The sequence below is a fragment of the Haplochromis burtoni genome, unplaced genomic scaffold (genome assembly GCF_018398535.1).
Source record: "Haplochromis burtoni strain Fernald_Lab_line unplaced genomic scaffold, NCSU_Asbu1 Contig_746, whole genome shotgun sequence".
NCBI lineage: Eukaryota > Metazoa > Chordata > Actinopteri > Cichliformes > Cichlidae > Haplochromis > Haplochromis burtoni.
In genome coordinates this window covers 157,522-174,847 of record NW_024583107.1, presented here as the reverse complement: position 1 = coordinate 174,847, position 17,326 = coordinate 157,522, and the positions used below count along the sequence as shown (strand labels likewise).

The following is a 17,326-nucleotide window of genomic DNA, read 5'->3' as shown; positions in this document are numbered from 1 at the left end:
ATCACCCTCTTCCAAGCATTAAGTGCTCGTTCAATTATGAACAGTTCGTCCTTAAGCTACTGCAGGGACATGAAAGGCAACACGATGAAGTGGCTCCATCTGCGCTAATGAAAACACCATTTTTAATTACAGGCCACTGCACACATATTGAAATAGTTATGTACAGTTCAGATTTCTGTTGGTAGTTCTAGAAAACAATCTTAAAATCCACAAACCAAAAAGCGGTTCTGATTATTTACCAGTTCAAACAATAAAATGTCCTTAAAATGTTGGTGTCTTCCATACAGGCTCTTGATATACAAACTATAAGATAAATACATCCTAGTTTTATACATCACTTCCAATACAACCAACCTCAGGTGTGTTCATGGCGTGTCCTGGGCGTGTCCTGCCTCTCACCCGATGACAGCTGGGACAGATTCCAGGACGTGCAGAAGAAAATGGACGAGTGGACGTTTTATCATCTCCAGAACAATACTCGTGCTGGGTTTTGTATGAAGTGGTCACAGGTAGTACAATATGTGTGAACTCACCAAAAATGGTTCTATAACACAAGACATTTAATTTACACAAGACATTGATCCCACCAGTGAGATATTGAGATCACTGGTGCTGAGAGAAAAGCCTTTTGTTACCAGACTTCTTTAACCTGCTGCAGTTGACTAGTTGCCTGCAGGATTGAACCACATTTGCAGTTAGTACTAGGTCTTGTCAAAGTAACTGCTGACACTTCACTGGCATGAACACGTTCCCTATCCTCCTTACAACTAAGTTTAACTTGATGTGATTTTAAAAACTAACTTTTACAAAACGTATCCACTGATTCGGTTTGACTCTGGTTTCTAAAAAGATGGCGGGACATGTTTTTACTTAATATTGTGTTTGCTTTCCTGTGACTTCACACACTCGTGTGGTTTGTCCACACACAATCTGGAGCTACAAGAATGACCTGGATGACTCAGCACGAGTGATCTTCAATGATCACCGTTCTGTTAGCGCACAGCGTGCAGTTCTCACAAGTGACTGCTTGGAGGTGAAGCTGGGCTACAGCGTTTCTATGCTGTTGTTGCCGGGAGGCGTGAAGCCCTTTCCAGATCCATCAGAGCCAACTCTCTGATTTCTTCCAGAATAGAGTACAGACTGGGAGTTTTGCTCTGACGAAACTCTCTTTCCTCTTTGGAGAGTTTGGGGCGCCGGGCTGTCTTCTCCTGAGCCAGCGCCTCTTCATTCTGACGCACCACCTCTTTGACCAGCTGACTGCGGCCCTGAGGGCTGGGCTGCTGGGACTTGGCACTGTGGTGAGGCTTGTTGCTGATGACCTCGAGGTTTAGACGGTCAGCGTGGCAAGTTGAAGAGTGGACAGAAATACGAACCTGAAGAGAGCAGAGAACGTAAGTCACAGTATTCCTCAGCTCTATCAACACACAGTAATGGCACCTACTGAAAATAGTCTAATGGAATGCTATGCAAAGACAAGCCCACTTAAGGTTTGTGACGTAATATATAACAGCAGTCCTCTCAGCACTGTGCGCAGCGTCACAGCTAAGACAGTGGTGTAGAGTGGAGAAGTTTCCGACTGTGCCACAATTTTGTTCATAAATAGGATAAATTGGATACGTATGTTACACACACGTGTTACACAAACGTTCATCCATCCGTACACGAACTTTCTTTACTGTGCTTTCTAACATTCACACGACGTGGAGACTGGAGCAGAGGGGGAGAAAAACATTCATTACCACTGTGACCTCGGTCAAGTGTCACAGTGAGGTTGTTGTTTTGTTGATTTGTTTGTTGAATATCATCATCATCATCTCTTTGTTTGATATGATCATAGCTTGACAGCAGTCAATGCTGTGGTGGACAACTTGTGTTTGGGCTAATGTTTCTTTCTATCTTGTTTTGGCCACATGTGTCATCCATCATCATCCATCAGTAAGCTATGTTGTTAGCATTGCCTTTGCCCTTTGACATTTATGATCCCAGGATAAATCCATGAAAGAAAGAAAAGATGTTGATAACAGTGGAAGCAGCAGTACTCTGTCACTTTTTCATGTCTTAAAGCCAAAGATGTGAGAATAACACACCGTTACTTCAGTTTCTTTTTGTTAGCTAACCTTAGGGTAATGTTTCCTGCTCTTTTTGCTTAAATCACATGCACTTATTCCTCACAATCATCGTGTGTAACATGCCTGAACTTAATATAACTTGACGCCAGTGATGGGCAGCAACGCATAATTAGATTACTTTTTTCAAGTAACGAGTAAAGTAAGGGATTACTGTTGCAAAAAAGGTAATTAGATTACTGTTACTGCCCCGTAAACACGCTGCTCTACTGTGTTACTAAACCGTGAGTTTGTTTGCAAGAGTGTCTCAATGACATAAGTGCATGCGACGTTTGTGGTAACAAACGTGTGCAGATCAACAATGGATCATTTATCGAGTGCGAGAGAGAGAGTGCGACCGTTTAAAGGCGTTTATGTGAAAACAATAGACAAGTACCGCCCACTGTCATTTTTCATCTCCCTTTACAAAAAGGTTTGTGTAGAAACGCCACAAATTGGAAGCATTACATTTCTTGTCTTGGAGGAGAGCCCCCCCCCCACACACACACACACACACTTATGTTTTTGTTTTCATATAATATTTAAAAACAATAAACTGAATAACTTTAAATGATTTATTTTCAGGAGTCATTTTCGTCTCGTTCATCTTACTGACGTTTTGTTACCTTGAGATTAGCTAACAAAGCAGCAACCACACAACACTTTATCACAGCAAGATCATAAAACGTCTCTTAATGTTGGACCACAAAAGATCCAGCAGTCGTATGAACCTGTGATTCATATACACTCATGCATATATATTTGGAATCGTCGCCTTTAGGCGCTGCATTGCTGGAAACCTTCTAAAATGATTGATTAGTGTCTTCTGTGACTTACGGTGATGTGGTCAAACAGTTTGAAAGTGGAGGTGCCACAGCTGGAGGTGGTGGTAATGCGGTCCGGGTATTTTCGCACAGTGCCACCCTGCCAATCACAGCTGCCGTCCTGTCCCGCTACCACCACCAGGCCCTCTTTGTTCTTCAGATACACAGGCCCCCTCGCACCATACCTGTGAACAACATGGCTGTGGTCAGAGGCAGCCTTACTTACTCAGTGATATTACTCAACCTGCTTTGCGCCCTGTGATTTTAATCATTACATGGATTCTACAGCCTTCTCAAAATGACCACAGGTTACATTTTAATAAACTGTTAATATTGCATATCCCTGTACAAACTCCACAAGCATGGAGAACACTGATGTTATTAAATTACACTTTCCTTGCAATAAACAAGCAGCAACCTCCAGAGGTTAGCTGAGCTAACGTAGAAGTGCCACAAACACAAGGCTGGCTCCACAGCACCGTCCCTCCCCACAGACTCAACTTCAGCAATGCAATTAACTTATTTAAAGCCTGGTAGAGAAAAGATTCGGGGTTTTAGCTGATTTTCCCCGCTCACAATAAATGTTTAAGGAATTAGTTTAGTAAATTTATACAATTTAAAACTCATTTTGAGGTTTTTAAGAGAAAATAAAACTAGCGTGTATACTGTTAAATATACATTGATTAGCGTGCAATTACATCTTCCTACAAATTCATTCATTGTCATAAACTTTGAATTCGTCTATTAAAAATACACGAGTGGTTGGCCGTCTGTGAGCTGTTGTACAGCTGCATTCAACAAAGGAAAAGAAGAAGACTGCAGAACAAAACACAGGACTGAAGGTTCTTACTCTGGGATAAACACCAAGACACCGTTGTCTCGAATGGAGTAGACAACAGCGTCAGCCACACAGCACGGGTCTGTCTGAGGGTCTCGTTCTCTGAAAAACAGACACTGAAACAGTGCTGTGGATCGCATTTGGGCTGCCTGTGCTGCCTGCAAATGAAACACAGACGTCAGCACAGCTTCTGTTAATAGAGTAAGAGGTGAATCATTGAAAAACACAAACAATAAAACACCCCTCACCCTGTTCTTGCTGTTGACATGGTGAGCCATTTCCTCCACTTCTTTGTTACTGGCTGGTGCTTTACCAGATACAACGCCGCTCTGCATGTGCAGGGCTGCGGTAAGAAGGCGGTGCACGACAATGTCTGCGTACCGACGGATGGGTGAGGTAAAGTGTGTGTAGCGATCCAGAGCCAGACCTACGACAACGAAGCAAATATCAGCACGTTAGCCTTCTTTTTAGTTCTCGGTCGAATAATTCTTCACAAACAACAGACGTTGGACAAGTGTGTGCAGACGTGTGATGGATGGACTGACCCACAGTCACACTGAAACTCTAGTGGAGCCAATAAAAGCTGTGCAGAGGTATCGTACCATAATGGTAGTATTGGTCTTGAGGATGAGCACCAGTGGAGAAGTACAGAGCCTGTGACATAGCAGTGGTGGCCATCATTCTGAACAACCTGTTCACCAAGGGGTCCTGTGGGTCCACAGCTCGGTCCAGTGAGGCAGCTAAAGCCTTGTTGGACCTGAAGGAACAGAGCCAGAAACCAGGGATGAGTGAGGCCTCTCATCTCAGCAGTCAGTGACACATAGCTACTTGCATCACCATGTCTCTTGTCCTGGGACCGGTTCTGCTGTTGGTTTAACCCCCCCCACAATCCTCCAACCGCACATTCATATTTTGTTTTCAAACTCCATCCCAGTTCATTCCACGCCTCAGATCCTCAGACCTTTTGTAAACAGTTAAAGAAATAAAAGTTAACTGTAATAGATTACAGGTTGTAATTAAATAAATCACTGCCTCTTTTAAAAAACAGAAAAACAAACCATCTTTAATTATTTGACGCAGAGTTGTTTGTTTTGTTCCCGTGTGAGAATATTCAACACTGCTCTCTGTGCAAAACGGGTTTAAAAGCATAAACAGCTGTGGGATCCTGTTTGTCCGGGATTTGAACCGGGGAACAAACTGCGGCAGGATCAGCGTTGTGCCGAGGTCGGTATCGCCGACAGCATGTGTTCCCCCTGCGTGGCGAGCGTTCGCTGGGCACGGAGTGTGGATCCAGGTTACGCCGCCTCCATTACAAACAGTCAGACGTGGAAGTAGTGATGTTTTAGTTTTGTAAAAAAGTGAAACCTGAGTGTCGTTACATTACCATTCAGTTTAAGGGTTACAACAGAAAATGAAATATTTATTGTCCTCTCGTGGTATCAGACGGGATTATTTTAACAAACGAAGGACATTTTGCCTGATAATTATATTTATCCTGTAACTTTACTGTGTAAAGAGCTAAAACCTCCAAAGTTTCAGGAGTAGTTAGTGTTTGTGAACTGAAAATCAAGAATGTGGGATCCTGTTTGTCCGTGATTTGGACAGCCCAGCGTGTGCTCCCGACGCAGGGGAAACTAATTCTGTCGGGGAGACCGACCGTGCCACGACAGCTGTTGTGAAGCTGAAGCCAAAGGCAAGGTATGCTTCATCATATGTTCTAGTCTTTGGTTTGGAAGCATATTTGGCTTCAACCTCAACCTGAGCTGAAGGAACATGTCTTCTTCTTGTCTGACTGCTCATGTGACACCTGAGTGTGTCCCCGTGTTATCAAACATTTCAGGTTCACACACTTGTGTCTGAACATGATGTGCATTGGACTACAATATGCATTTCCTCAGTTTCTATACTGAACAGTCAAAAACATTACCTGGTGTCAATGGTGAAACCTTTGGCCTTTGCAGTGTCCACCAGCTGGTTGAATAGCTCCTGCTGTGGTGGTGGGTGACGCCTTAGAAGGGCCTGGTTGGGGAAAGCTTCCTGGATCTTGCGGGCCACCCAGTGGTTGGCGTAAATCATGCACTCTGCCACGGTCTCATGGACCTCCAGGGGCTGACGAGGGACCAGGGCCGTAATGTTCCTCTCCTCATCCAGCTGGGCACCCACCTGAAAAGGGAAAATGCTTCTAACGTGACTTCAATGAAAAAGAATATGAAAATGCATCAGTGGGCCACATTTCACTACAGTTTACTTTAACTCAGTTGAACATGCACCGTTCCACAGGAACAAATGCTGCACGGAGAACCAAATGTGAATGAATCTCAACCTGAAAACGGTCTACTGTCTTTCCTACATTCAGCTCTCTATCATACCAGTAAGAACACATAGCTCAGGCACACAGCTCTGCTCATGGGCACAGAAACTCCACCGATCTGCTGTTCATGCTTTTTGTTTATAGTGGACAGCCAATCAGAGTTTAAGTTAGCTCAAAGGAAATGTGCCTTAAAGAGAGAACAAAACTTTTCTCAGACTAAGGATGAACTGAGGGGACCCAAAGCACTTCAGCAGGAACCAAAAGAAGCCAGAAAGTTTGGATTTGAACACAGTTTTACATAATAGATCAAGATGAAACATCTGTTGTCCTTATCCTTCAGGACAACAGATGTTTCACCAGCGGTCAATAATCCAGCTTTGTCAAGATAAGAACTTGATTTTTGGGTGGCAGCTCAATCATTAAACATACTTTTAGAAATATATTGGTTTTTCCACTATCCCAGAAGCAACCCGAGAGAATCATTTTTACTTCATATCAATATTCTGTGTGCGTACAGCCATAACAGGAATGCAATAACTGAATAATAAATAAATCCAAGACATCCTATTAGAGAGCATCTTATAGAACAACAGGAATTGTCCATATGAGGTTTTAACAGATGGCCAACCAGCCGCTGTAAATAAATGGCTGTGATCTAATGTGAAAACTGTCAGTGGTTTCACAGTGGAGTGCTCGGTTTCTTTATTCCAATATTCTCACTGAATGACTTTCTGATAAAATGTTTTCTGCTGAGGAACGTGTTCTGCTTAGACGCCTGATTTTAAAAACAACGTCTCTATTAGACCGTACTATAATTTATTATCAATGAAAAGAAATATATGGTATCCATCTGTAATTCTGACGCCTAATTCTGTAAATAACACAGCAAAAAACCAAACTAAACATAAAGACCCGGAAGACTCCTGCGTCTAAATTCATTCAGTTATTGTACTGAGTCCTAAACATGTTAGAAATATGGTATCTAAGCAGATTCTTACTCTGGATGGCATTACCTTGGCCTCCAGTAACGCTGTGAGGAACCTTGGAGTCATTTTTGACCAGGACATGTCCTTCAACGCACATATTAAACAAATATGTAAGACTGCTTTCTTCCATTTGGCAACATCTCTAAAATTAGAAATATCCTGTCTCAGAGTGACGCTGAAAAACTAGTTCATGCATTTATTACTTCCAGGCTGGACACTGTAATTCATTATTATCAGGATGTCCAAAAACTCCCTGAAAAGCCTTCAGCTAATCCAAAATGCTGCAGCAAGAGTCCTGACAGGGACTAGAAAGAGAGAGCAGATTTCTCCTGTTTTGGCTTCCTGTTAAATCCAGAATTCAAAATCCTGCTCCTCACATACAAGGTCTTAAATAATCAGGCCCCATCTTATCTTAATGACCTTGTAGTACCATATCACCCTATTAGAGCACTTCGCTCTCGCTCTGCAGGCCTACTTGTTGTTCCTAGAGTATTTAAAAGTAGAATGGGAGGCAGAGCCTTCAGTTTTCAGGCCCCTCTTCTGTGGAACCAGCTTCCAGTTTGGATTCAGGAGACAGACACTATCTCTACTTTCAAGATTAGGCTTCAAACTTTCCTTTTTGCTAAAGCATATAGTTAGGGCTGGACCAGGTGACCCTGAATCCTCCCTTAGTTATGCTGCAATAGACCGTGGCAGCTGGGGGATTCTCATGATGACGCTGAACATCATCATCATCACCTCTTTGTCATCATTATCACTGACTACATGTTTATAGACCAATCTCCATTTAATCATTAGTTATCATTAATCCCTGGCCCTTTTCCACAGGGTGTCTTTTGACCTGATTTCCTCCCCTCGGCTGTATGAAGTGTCTCGGGGTGACTGATACTGAATTTTCTAACCATGATGTCATCTGACAAAATGACCAAACACAGAGGTTAAGTCAAACTTTCTCCCTTCTAAGCTTCTGTCTAAGTGAATCTTCTGCAGCTGAAATGTGCGAGAAAGAAAGTGGTTCCAGTTTTTAATGTGCAGAATGGATTTCCCTCCACTGAAGCTATGTGCACGGTTTACTTTGTTTGATTCACTTCAGATTCATTGAATCATTTTGTGTCGTATGTTAGACGTCAGTAATGACGGTGTGTTAGGGTTAGACACTCAGCTGTAACATGCTTACGCTTTCAATTAAGAACATGAAGCTTAAATGTTTGCAGTCTTTATTTATATAGTCTTACTGCTAAGTACACACATTACCAAAACACACAAAATACTCTATGAAGATACAAGAAACCAATCATACCTCCACTCCTTCCAGCTCCAGCGCTCCTCCTCTGTCCCTCTTTGCCCGAAGATGTCTGGCTACATGTGTGAGCATCTCAAGTGCCTCAGTGAGTTGAGCTAGCTTAGAACCCTTTTCCTGAGGACCCAGGTTGGCCAGTTCCGCTACCTCAACCTGTTCTCCGTTGAGGAGCGCCTGAGCCAGCTCGTAGTGGAGCTGATAGGAGGAGCGGATGAGTGTACGACCATACCAGACCTCTTGGACTTCAAGGGATTCTGCGTCAAGCTCCCAAAGCACGCTCATTGCATACCTGAATTTGAAAGTGTCAGTTACACAACTAGCATGCATTTTAAGCATGAAACGTGTGATGGGAAGTCTACTAACCTGTCAGCACCTCCCAGCAGTGAGCAAAGGTCTGCGCTGAGAATAGCAGGCAGCATGTCGTACCTGCGGTCTGCCAGGTAGTAGGTTGTAGCCCTTAAGAAGTGACATAATAAATATAAAAAGGCAATGAGATCAAAGCAGCAGCTTTATCATCTTCTTTCTAATCAAACGTGAGACATAATTTGAAAATAAGTACTAAATATTCAGAGTTTGTTCCACCTTTGTCATTTTCATCTTTCTGTTTATTAATAAGTCAGGAAGGATGAAATAAATAAGCAAAATGTTTTTCTTATGATTTAATAAATTTTCCCCATTTTCTGAAATAGAATTTAAGGCTTCAAACCACAATCATGAGATTTTAATTTACTTCTTTAAAGTGTGGAGGCGAGCTGGACAGGTGGGTGATCTGCACGCTGCTTTGTGGACAGCTATGAAATGTAAAATGGAATTTTAGAGTAAGTCAGAGAGAAAGCAGAGGACCAAAACTACATTAAAAATCACAACATAAAAAATATATAGTAAGATTTCAGTATTATTTTATAAGTGCACGTTGTTAACAGTCTACACGGAGTTTCTCTCCTCACTCGGCTCTCAATCATCTTCTGTACATGCTGCTGCTGCTGCCTTTAAAAAACTACATGCACTTCATGGACCTTCTTACTAATTTATCTGCAGACTACACTCACCAGCCTTTATCAGATACATTTTATTAGCACTGGGTTAGACACGTCTGCCTTCTGAACACTCCTTTCTTCACTTCCAAGACTCAACAAGGTGCTGAAAGAATTCCATAGAGATTTTGGATTATAGCGAGATTACACCGAGATGACAGCAGAATGCATTTGCTGCAGATTTGTCGGCCGTTCAGCTGTGACACAAAGTTTTTTGGGCTGCTTCCCTGTCACATGGTGTCATCGCTGCATGTTCCCAGGAAGGAAAATTTGTGGAGATCAAGTGCAAGCATTACTTTTGCAGCCCCGACCTTCACTTCATTTACTGCAGATATTTTAAACTCCGTTTTATTCATTTGTACAATACAGCACAAAATAAATAAATAAATCAGAACATGTGCATATATCTGGACATAAACACAGGTGAATATCTTCTTGTTCTGTTACTGTGGTTCAACTGTCTTGTATCATCATCCTCTTTATTAATAAGATGCACTGAAAGCCAATTATAGACAAACCATTAACATCAGGTACTCAAGGTCACATGCCATCATGTGACCTCCGGTGTTTTCCTGACACCCTTAACTGTACAAAGGGGATCTGAAAACAAATGATGTGTGACACACTGTTCTTTACTTCTACCACTCAGTAGAATAAAACTAATTTAGTTGGAAGCGGACTCATTTTTCCCTTTTTTGCTGCATGACCTTCTGGTTGAATGTTGTGTACAAGTATGGCTGCCATGTCCCGTAGTAATATATGTTTATGAAGGCCACAGTGAAAATCACTAAGGCTTTCCCACAGCGGGAAACATCCCCCTGTCCTGTTAATGGCATCGTACTCAAAATGAGCACAAGTTCTTCGTAACCACTGTGTTCTGTGTGTAGCAGTTCTCTGCTGTGCGAACCCCAACCACCTTTTAGCACGACCAGCATTCGTCCATTCGCACACATATTCATACAGCGCGTTAGTCTACACCTTTAAGCATTTTCTCTCACATGCACACTCACACTAATGGATGCATCCAGGGAAATTTGGGGGTTAAGTATTTTGTGCAAGGTGACTTTAACATGAAGCCCGAAGGCACCAAGGATTGAACCAACAACATGACCATTGGTTCAATTCCTGGTGCCAGTGATACTTTCAAAGCCATCATGGACCCTGTGAAGTCCTTCTACATGTGATTAAATGATAGACCTTTAAGGCTTAATGCTTCACATCAGACACGAGCCTTATTTAAGGTGGCCCTCTGTGTTATTTATAATTGCGCTACAAGGCATGCTGCTGATGCAACATTAATTCAGGCAACAACTTTCTTGCCTCTTTGTACTTCTGAAAGCTCCTCTGAACACTTCTGCAAGATGCTGTAAGGTAGCTTTTCTTTTATCCTTTTATATCCCACCTACTCTGCCCAACCACTCCAACCAGTTCCTCACCTTGAACGTGCCTCCAAGTCTGTGAGCGAGCCCTCTTTGACAAAGTGAGTGACATCAGCAATGTGAACTCCCAGCTCCAGCCTTCTGTTGGGGAGCTTGCGTACAGACAGCGTGTCGTCTACATCTTCACAGCCGCGTGGATCGATGCTGAACACCAGGCGACTGTCCCTAAGATCCCGCCGCTCTGCCACCTCAGAGGGGTCTACTGTCCACGGCTTCTCCAGAGAGTTGACCGGCATCTCTCTCAGCTGATGGCAGACGGACAGGCACAGCTAAACAGCCGCATAGTCTTTTGAACTTTTCACATTTTGTTATGATTCTATACAAAACATTAATAATAATAATAATACATTTTATTAAGCGCCTTTCAAAACACTCAAGGACACTTTGCACAAAGACAAAGCAAAACAATTCAATTCAATTTTATTTATATAGCGCCAAATCACAACATAAGTCGCCTCAAGGCGCTTCATAAAACAGTGTTTTACTTTCAGTTGCTCCCTTGTCACAAGGGGTCACCACACCTGATAGCTCAGCATCTTTTGATACGGCAGAGTTTTATACCAGATGCCCTTCCAGGCACAACCCTGATTTGTATCTCCGGCTGCAATCGAACCAGTGACATTTTGCCTGAAAGCCAGTGTGTAAACCACTGATGAAAAAAGGAAAGAATGAACTGAGACACACGAGCTGTCAACTTGCAAACCTTTTGGTCACATAAGTCTGTGAAGGTTCTCAGTCATCGTAGTCTAAGGAGCTTGGAAAGAAAAGCGTCCAAACTTCTATAAGTTCCTTGAAGACGTTTCACCTGTCAGAAGCTTCTTCAGGTCTAGGAGTAACTGGTGGAAAGAAAGGCTGTTGGCTCTTTTAAAGGGACAGTACCTAACCACTGGTACAGATATGTTGATGACACATGGGTCAAAATCAAAACCCAGGAAGTAGAATCCTTCACTGTTTACATCAACGCTGTGGATAAAAACAAAGTTCACCAGGGAAGACACAAAGGATAACAGTATGCCATTCCTGGACTTTGCCGTGCGCATTAAAGAGAACGGAAACCTCAACATGAAGTTTACTGGAAGCCCACACACACGGACCAGTACCTCCTGTTTGACTCCCATCACCCTCTGGAACACAAACTTGGAGTAATCAGGACCCTACACCACCGGGCAGAACATGTTCCCTCTAAGCCTGAAGGAAAAAAGAGGGAACACACACATGTAAAGGAAGCTCTTAAAATGAGACAAGACTCAGCTGTCAGAAGACACAGTTTGAAAGAGAAGTAAAAGAGGCCATCTATGTCCACTGTGAGCGACCGTCTGTGAACAGAGGCAGCGGCTTACGACACCAACTGTCTGCCATCTATAATCCAGTTTTGAGATCCCTTCCCAGACGCTTCCACTCACATCCTGGGCCATCTGACCTCAGGAAATCACATGATAGGGTGGGGCTAGGATTCACAGTGGGTTCACCCGAATACTTGGCTGAATGTGACCCACACCCATTTTCACACCTTGGCTCGTGTGATTAGGTAGAGGATCATTAGGGGGTCCATCTCTCCTGGGGGACACTCCCATAGGGCTTAAAATCTGGGACTCTGCACCAGTTTCTCCTAGAACTGAAGAAGCCTCTCAGATGAGAGGTGAAACATCTTCAAGAAAAAGTCCAGACGCTTTTTTCCCCAAGCTTTTGGTATATGGAGCTGCTAGGGTTCTTTCACTGCTTGGTGATTTGGTAATGTTTTAATAATGTCCAGCTGTTTTTGGACAATTCTGAAGCTTATTAATCCTTAACAATCAAAAACCTACATCCAAAGTACAACCAGAGCTGGGAATTAGTAACAAAAACATATTTTCTGAAATTACTTAACTTACTAGAATCCTGCATGTTTTATCACACAGGATGAAGCAAATTACTCACCAAAGTATTTCCAAACTGTGTAGATGGGTATTTGCCACCATTTGCGTCAATTATGGTTGAATTTAACTGTTTAATTGCAATTTATAGACATAAAAAAAAAAATCACATTTTATCATAATATTTATATTCACAATAATTGCTGATGGGTTCACAACAGCTAAATACGAAAGGTGAAACATACTATATAGGCTTGTGGAATTTGCCTTTTAGAGATGTAAAAACTTGAATTTATCTCTAACGTAGGTGCTCTCACCTGTGCGTCTGAGAAAGGAAGAATATGGATGCAGTTCTCTAGGAGGATGGTCTGGACCTCAGTCTCAAGCTCTCCAGCTCGACCCAAAACCCGTACACTATGGCCGTTGGGATAGAATGACGTGCTTTCCCATGAATCAATGCGCACCACAACTCTGTGGTCCTAGGTGAGGATGAGAAGACAGGGAGAGAAATGAGACAGCACTTAGTAAACACTGGTCACACTATGAGACAAAAGCATAATGCTATAGTAACACTAGAGACAGGAGCGCAAACAAGATCGGTGTTGCTATGTGCAATGAATTTGCAATTTTGTTGGCTTTGAAATGCTTCTTTGGAAGACGGGGACTAATTCTGCAACTACTCTCAGTCAGTTACTTTTATTTAAAGGGTGCAAAACACCAATCAAATGGTGATAAGATGGTCTGGAGATAGAGTCCTGCTTTTCAAGGCAATCACCTTGAAAGCGTTCATCCAGAGGTTGACAGTGTTGTATTCTCAACCTTTGATCAACCAGTTGGTTGCCGTAACTACTTGTAATTGAACGCTGAATGCAAAATATTCACTGCAATCACTGGAAAAGCAGCGTTTTTTCTTTGTTACAAGGCAGGTGCCGTCCTATTTTTACTCATGTGATTAAGCCATAATGTACATCATGGAAATAAAATCAACCTTTAGATGTAAGTTAAGTCAGACCTGCAGAGCTTCAGCCTGCTGAGTACTGATGCGGATTTTAGGAATACGCTGGTCCCAAGGTATGGTCAGTATCCGCTGGGAATTCCTGCTCTGGGACTGAATCCCATCCCTAGTGGGGAAAGTTACCACGTAGTCTCTCCAGTTCCTCTGCAGGATCCCTACAATACGACCTGTGGGGTTAAATGTCAGACATCAGTACAGAGAGACAGTGATGGAGTAAGTGAGGATGGACTCGATGATTGCAGTGTAGAACTGCATCATCGTCCGTGTTGGCAGGTTGAATTTCTTCAGCTGCCTCAGGAAGTACATCCTCTGCTGGGCTTTCTTAATGACGGAGGTGATGGTGGGCTCCCACTTCAGGTCCTGGGTGATGGTGGTACCCAGGAAGCGGAATGAGTCCACAGAGGTGATGGGGGTGTCAGTCAGGATGATGGGGGGGAGTGGGCTGTGTGCTTCCTGAAGTCCACAATAATCTCCACTGTCTTCTGGGCATTCAGCACCAGGTTGTTGTGGCTGCACCAGGACACCAGACGTTCAACCTCCCTCCTGTAGGCAGACTCATCCCCGTCCGAGATGAGTCCGATAACGGTGGTGTCATCTGCAAACTTGATTAGCTTGACAGACTGGTGGGTGGAGGTGCAGCAGTTGGTGTACAGGGAGAAGAGCAGAGGAGAGAGAACACAGCCCTGAGGGGAGCCGGTATATACATATGTACTACATAATTATATATGTGTTCATTCATAGTTTTGATGCTTTCAGTGAGAATCTACTATGTAGAAGTACCAGGCCACGACAGAAAAACCACTAAAAAAAGGCGTGTCCACACTTTTGACTGGTAGGGGCTTCAGGTGTGGTTAGTGAATACCTCAGGCACCAGAAACCCAAGAAAGAGGAGCAAGAAGAGGAACCATCATGGAAGGACAGGATCCTGCACAGTACCACCAACAGATAAAAGAACTAGCTCACATCCAGAAATCCTACCAGTGGCTGGACTGGACTGAAATAGAGCACAGAGGCACTAATAATGGCAGCACATGAAGCCATAAGTACAAGATCCATAGAGGCTGGGGTCTACCAGGCCAGTCAGTCAAGACCCCAGATACAAGCGTAAAGATGCCCCTGAGACAATCCAGCACATAACAGCAGGGTGCAAGATGCTAGCAGACATACATGGAACGCCATAACCAAGTGGCCAGCTTAGTATAAAGGGAACATCTGTGCCGAGTATGGCCTGGAAGTCCCGAGGTCAAAACAGGAGACCCCCCTTGTGATGGAGAATGACCGAGCTAAGATCCTGGGGACTTCCAGATACAGACGGACAAAATGGTGGTGGCTAAATCGGACATAGTGGTGGTAGACAAACAGAAGAAGACGGCCGTAGTGATCGATGTAGCGGTCAATGACAGCAACATCAGGAAGAAGGAACACGAGAAGCTGGAGAAATACCAAGGGCTCAGAGAAGAGCTCGAGAGGATGTGGAGGGTGAAGGTAACGGTGGTCCCCGTGGTAATCGGAGCACTAGGTGCGGTGACTCCCAAGCTAGGCGAGTGGCTCCAGCAGATCCCGGGAATCAACATCGGAGATCTCTGTCCAGAAGAGCGCAGTCCTGGGAACAGCTAAGATACTGCGCAGGACCCTCAAGCTCCCAGGCCTCTGGTAGAGGACCCGAGCTTGAAGGATAAACCGCCCGCAGGGGGGGAAGTTTTTTGTCCTTAGGACCTCGTGTGTAAAAATAATAACAATAAGAAGGGTTAACAATGGTCAACTGCCTCCAGTTAGATTAAAATTTATTTTATGTGTTGCATATTTTTTATGTAAAAACACAGGGTGTTCCCATTAGCCAAATTAAAAGTGTGACAAGCTAAAACAGTATTTTTGCACCTGAACTATCCCTCCCTGTTCTAGGTCTGCCACAGCTGAAAAGATTATTGATTATTTGTGCGAGTCCACGTGTATAGTTGCAGGAGTGTTCCTCGCCTTTTGAATACTGGGCCCTGAGTTGTGTGCTTAATTAATTAGTGTTTTTCTTTCTTTCTCTCTTTTGTCATTTGCGAGGTTACACTGGCAAACTTACGGGGCCCCGTCTGTCTCTGTTCTGTTGTGTTTGGTAAAGGGAACTGTATGTTAGTGGAAGCTCAGGATGCGTTCCCTGCCATTTGTGTCTCCTAGACTTAAAACTTTCTTTTGTATTGGACAAAAGAAAAGGTGTCAGACGTAAAAGAAATTCTACAGAAGATGAACAATATCTGCCATGTCATTAAAAAGCAGGAAAAACCAGCAAAGACGTGACACAGAACCTGAGAGATGCATTTGGCCCTTGAGTTGTTCGACGAAACTTCATCGTTATTTGAATCTCTGGAAATGTGGCTGTCAAGAAGCTATTCCCTGACGAATGGAACCATGGAGAAGAGGTTCAGTTGTGCCAAATTACACCAGAACTGTAATAAAAATCAGTAGCAACTTTAAAAAAAAAGTTTAATTGTGAATGCCTGCCCAGAAAATAGCTTCCAAATGTTATTTCACCCAAATATGTTCTTATAATGTTGCTTCATGCAGGTGATATAAACAAGAATGGTGAATTTTCTACTCTCCCGGAGCACTCAAACATGCCACATTCACCCAATCACCCCATTCACACAAGCACTTCCTTCTATGCGTTTAAGTGCTTACTAAGCAACATTCACACTCACTATACTCCAATGGATGCATCGGAGAGCAACTTGGGGTTAGTATCTTTCCCAAAGATACTCTGCTTGCAGACTCGGGGAGCCACGGATCGAACCATTAATGTAAAGTCAATATTATTGACTTTATATATCAAGATGCTTCATTGTTTTCATTACTTATTTGTGAGATATCCTGAACATATCATTAAATACAAATATAAATCAAACGTGAATGAATGGAGTACAAACATTCCCACCTGTTGGCAGAGGTGTACTCTCATTGTCCTCTCCAGTTTTTTCATCCCCATCAGTCAGGGCTGTGTCCCTCCCTCTCCACTCGTTCTTGGGCAACAACTCCACCACAACCTCGTCCCCATGCACCGCTCTGTTTCGATTTTTTCGACCATACACAAGCACATCCCAAGTCAGATCTAAGATGGATAGGGGGGGTCAAAGTCGGGAGAAGAGATCAGAAACGTCTAGCAAATATAAGTTTAATGTGTCTGTTCCACCTGTTTTGAAAATGTAAGGCGTTTTCACCTGTGCTCTTGGTTGAGAAGTTCTTCGGCCTGACGAAAGCCTCGTTCTGTGCCCGATGCTTGTTAACATTCAGTGTACCCTAGTAAAAAGGAATGAAACAACACATTTACTCTTCTGCCACTGAGGTTGTGTTAAACAATCTGGTGAAAAACTCCACTGCCTTCTCTTTGTGACATCTCCATACCTGCTCAGGTACAGTTGGGGAAATAATTATCACTGCTGAATTTGTAGGTTTCCTCAGTTACAAAGAAAGAACAATTATTCATGTTATTTCTTTAATGTTAGTTTCATTTAATGGAGAGCGATAGAATATCAACCAAAAACTGTCTGTGAAGGTTCTCAGTCATCCAGGTCATCGTAGTCAAAGGAGCTTGCAAAGAAAAGCGTCTGGACTTCTTTAAGTTGCTTGAAGACGTTT

The 17,326-nt window shown here is 43.2% G+C and overlaps 1 protein-coding gene across 1 annotated transcript in view; it reads right to left on the bottom strand.

Moving 5' to 3' along the window:
* Nucleotides 1–100: 100 nt before the first annotated feature.
* The window catches only part of dis3l (DIS3 like exosome 3'-5' exoribonuclease), a 27,051-nt gene continuing 9,825 nt past the window's right edge, over nt 101–17,326 (bottom strand). Inside the window, exons 6-18 of the mRNA XM_005950212.3 lie at nt 16,909–16,987; nt 16,626–16,799; nt 13,703–13,872; nt 13,008–13,169; nt 10,835–11,082; nt 8,728–8,820; nt 8,365–8,653; nt 5,695–5,930; nt 4,370–4,524; nt 4,016–4,194; nt 3,780–3,925; nt 2,943–3,114; nt 101–1,373 (exon numbers count right to left, since the gene is read on the bottom strand). Coding sequence (XP_005950274.1) covers nt 1,056–1,373; nt 2,943–3,114; nt 3,780–3,925; nt 4,016–4,194; nt 4,370–4,524; nt 5,695–5,930; nt 8,365–8,653; nt 8,728–8,820; nt 10,835–11,082; nt 13,008–13,169; nt 13,703–13,872; nt 16,626–16,799; nt 16,909–16,987 — 2,421 coding nt within the window. The 3' untranslated portion in view covers nt 101–1,055. The remainder of the gene's footprint in view (nt 1,374–2,942; nt 3,115–3,779; nt 3,926–4,015; nt 4,195–4,369; nt 4,525–5,694; nt 5,931–8,364; nt 8,654–8,727; nt 8,821–10,834; nt 11,083–13,007; nt 13,170–13,702; nt 13,873–16,625; nt 16,800–16,908; nt 16,988–17,326) is intronic.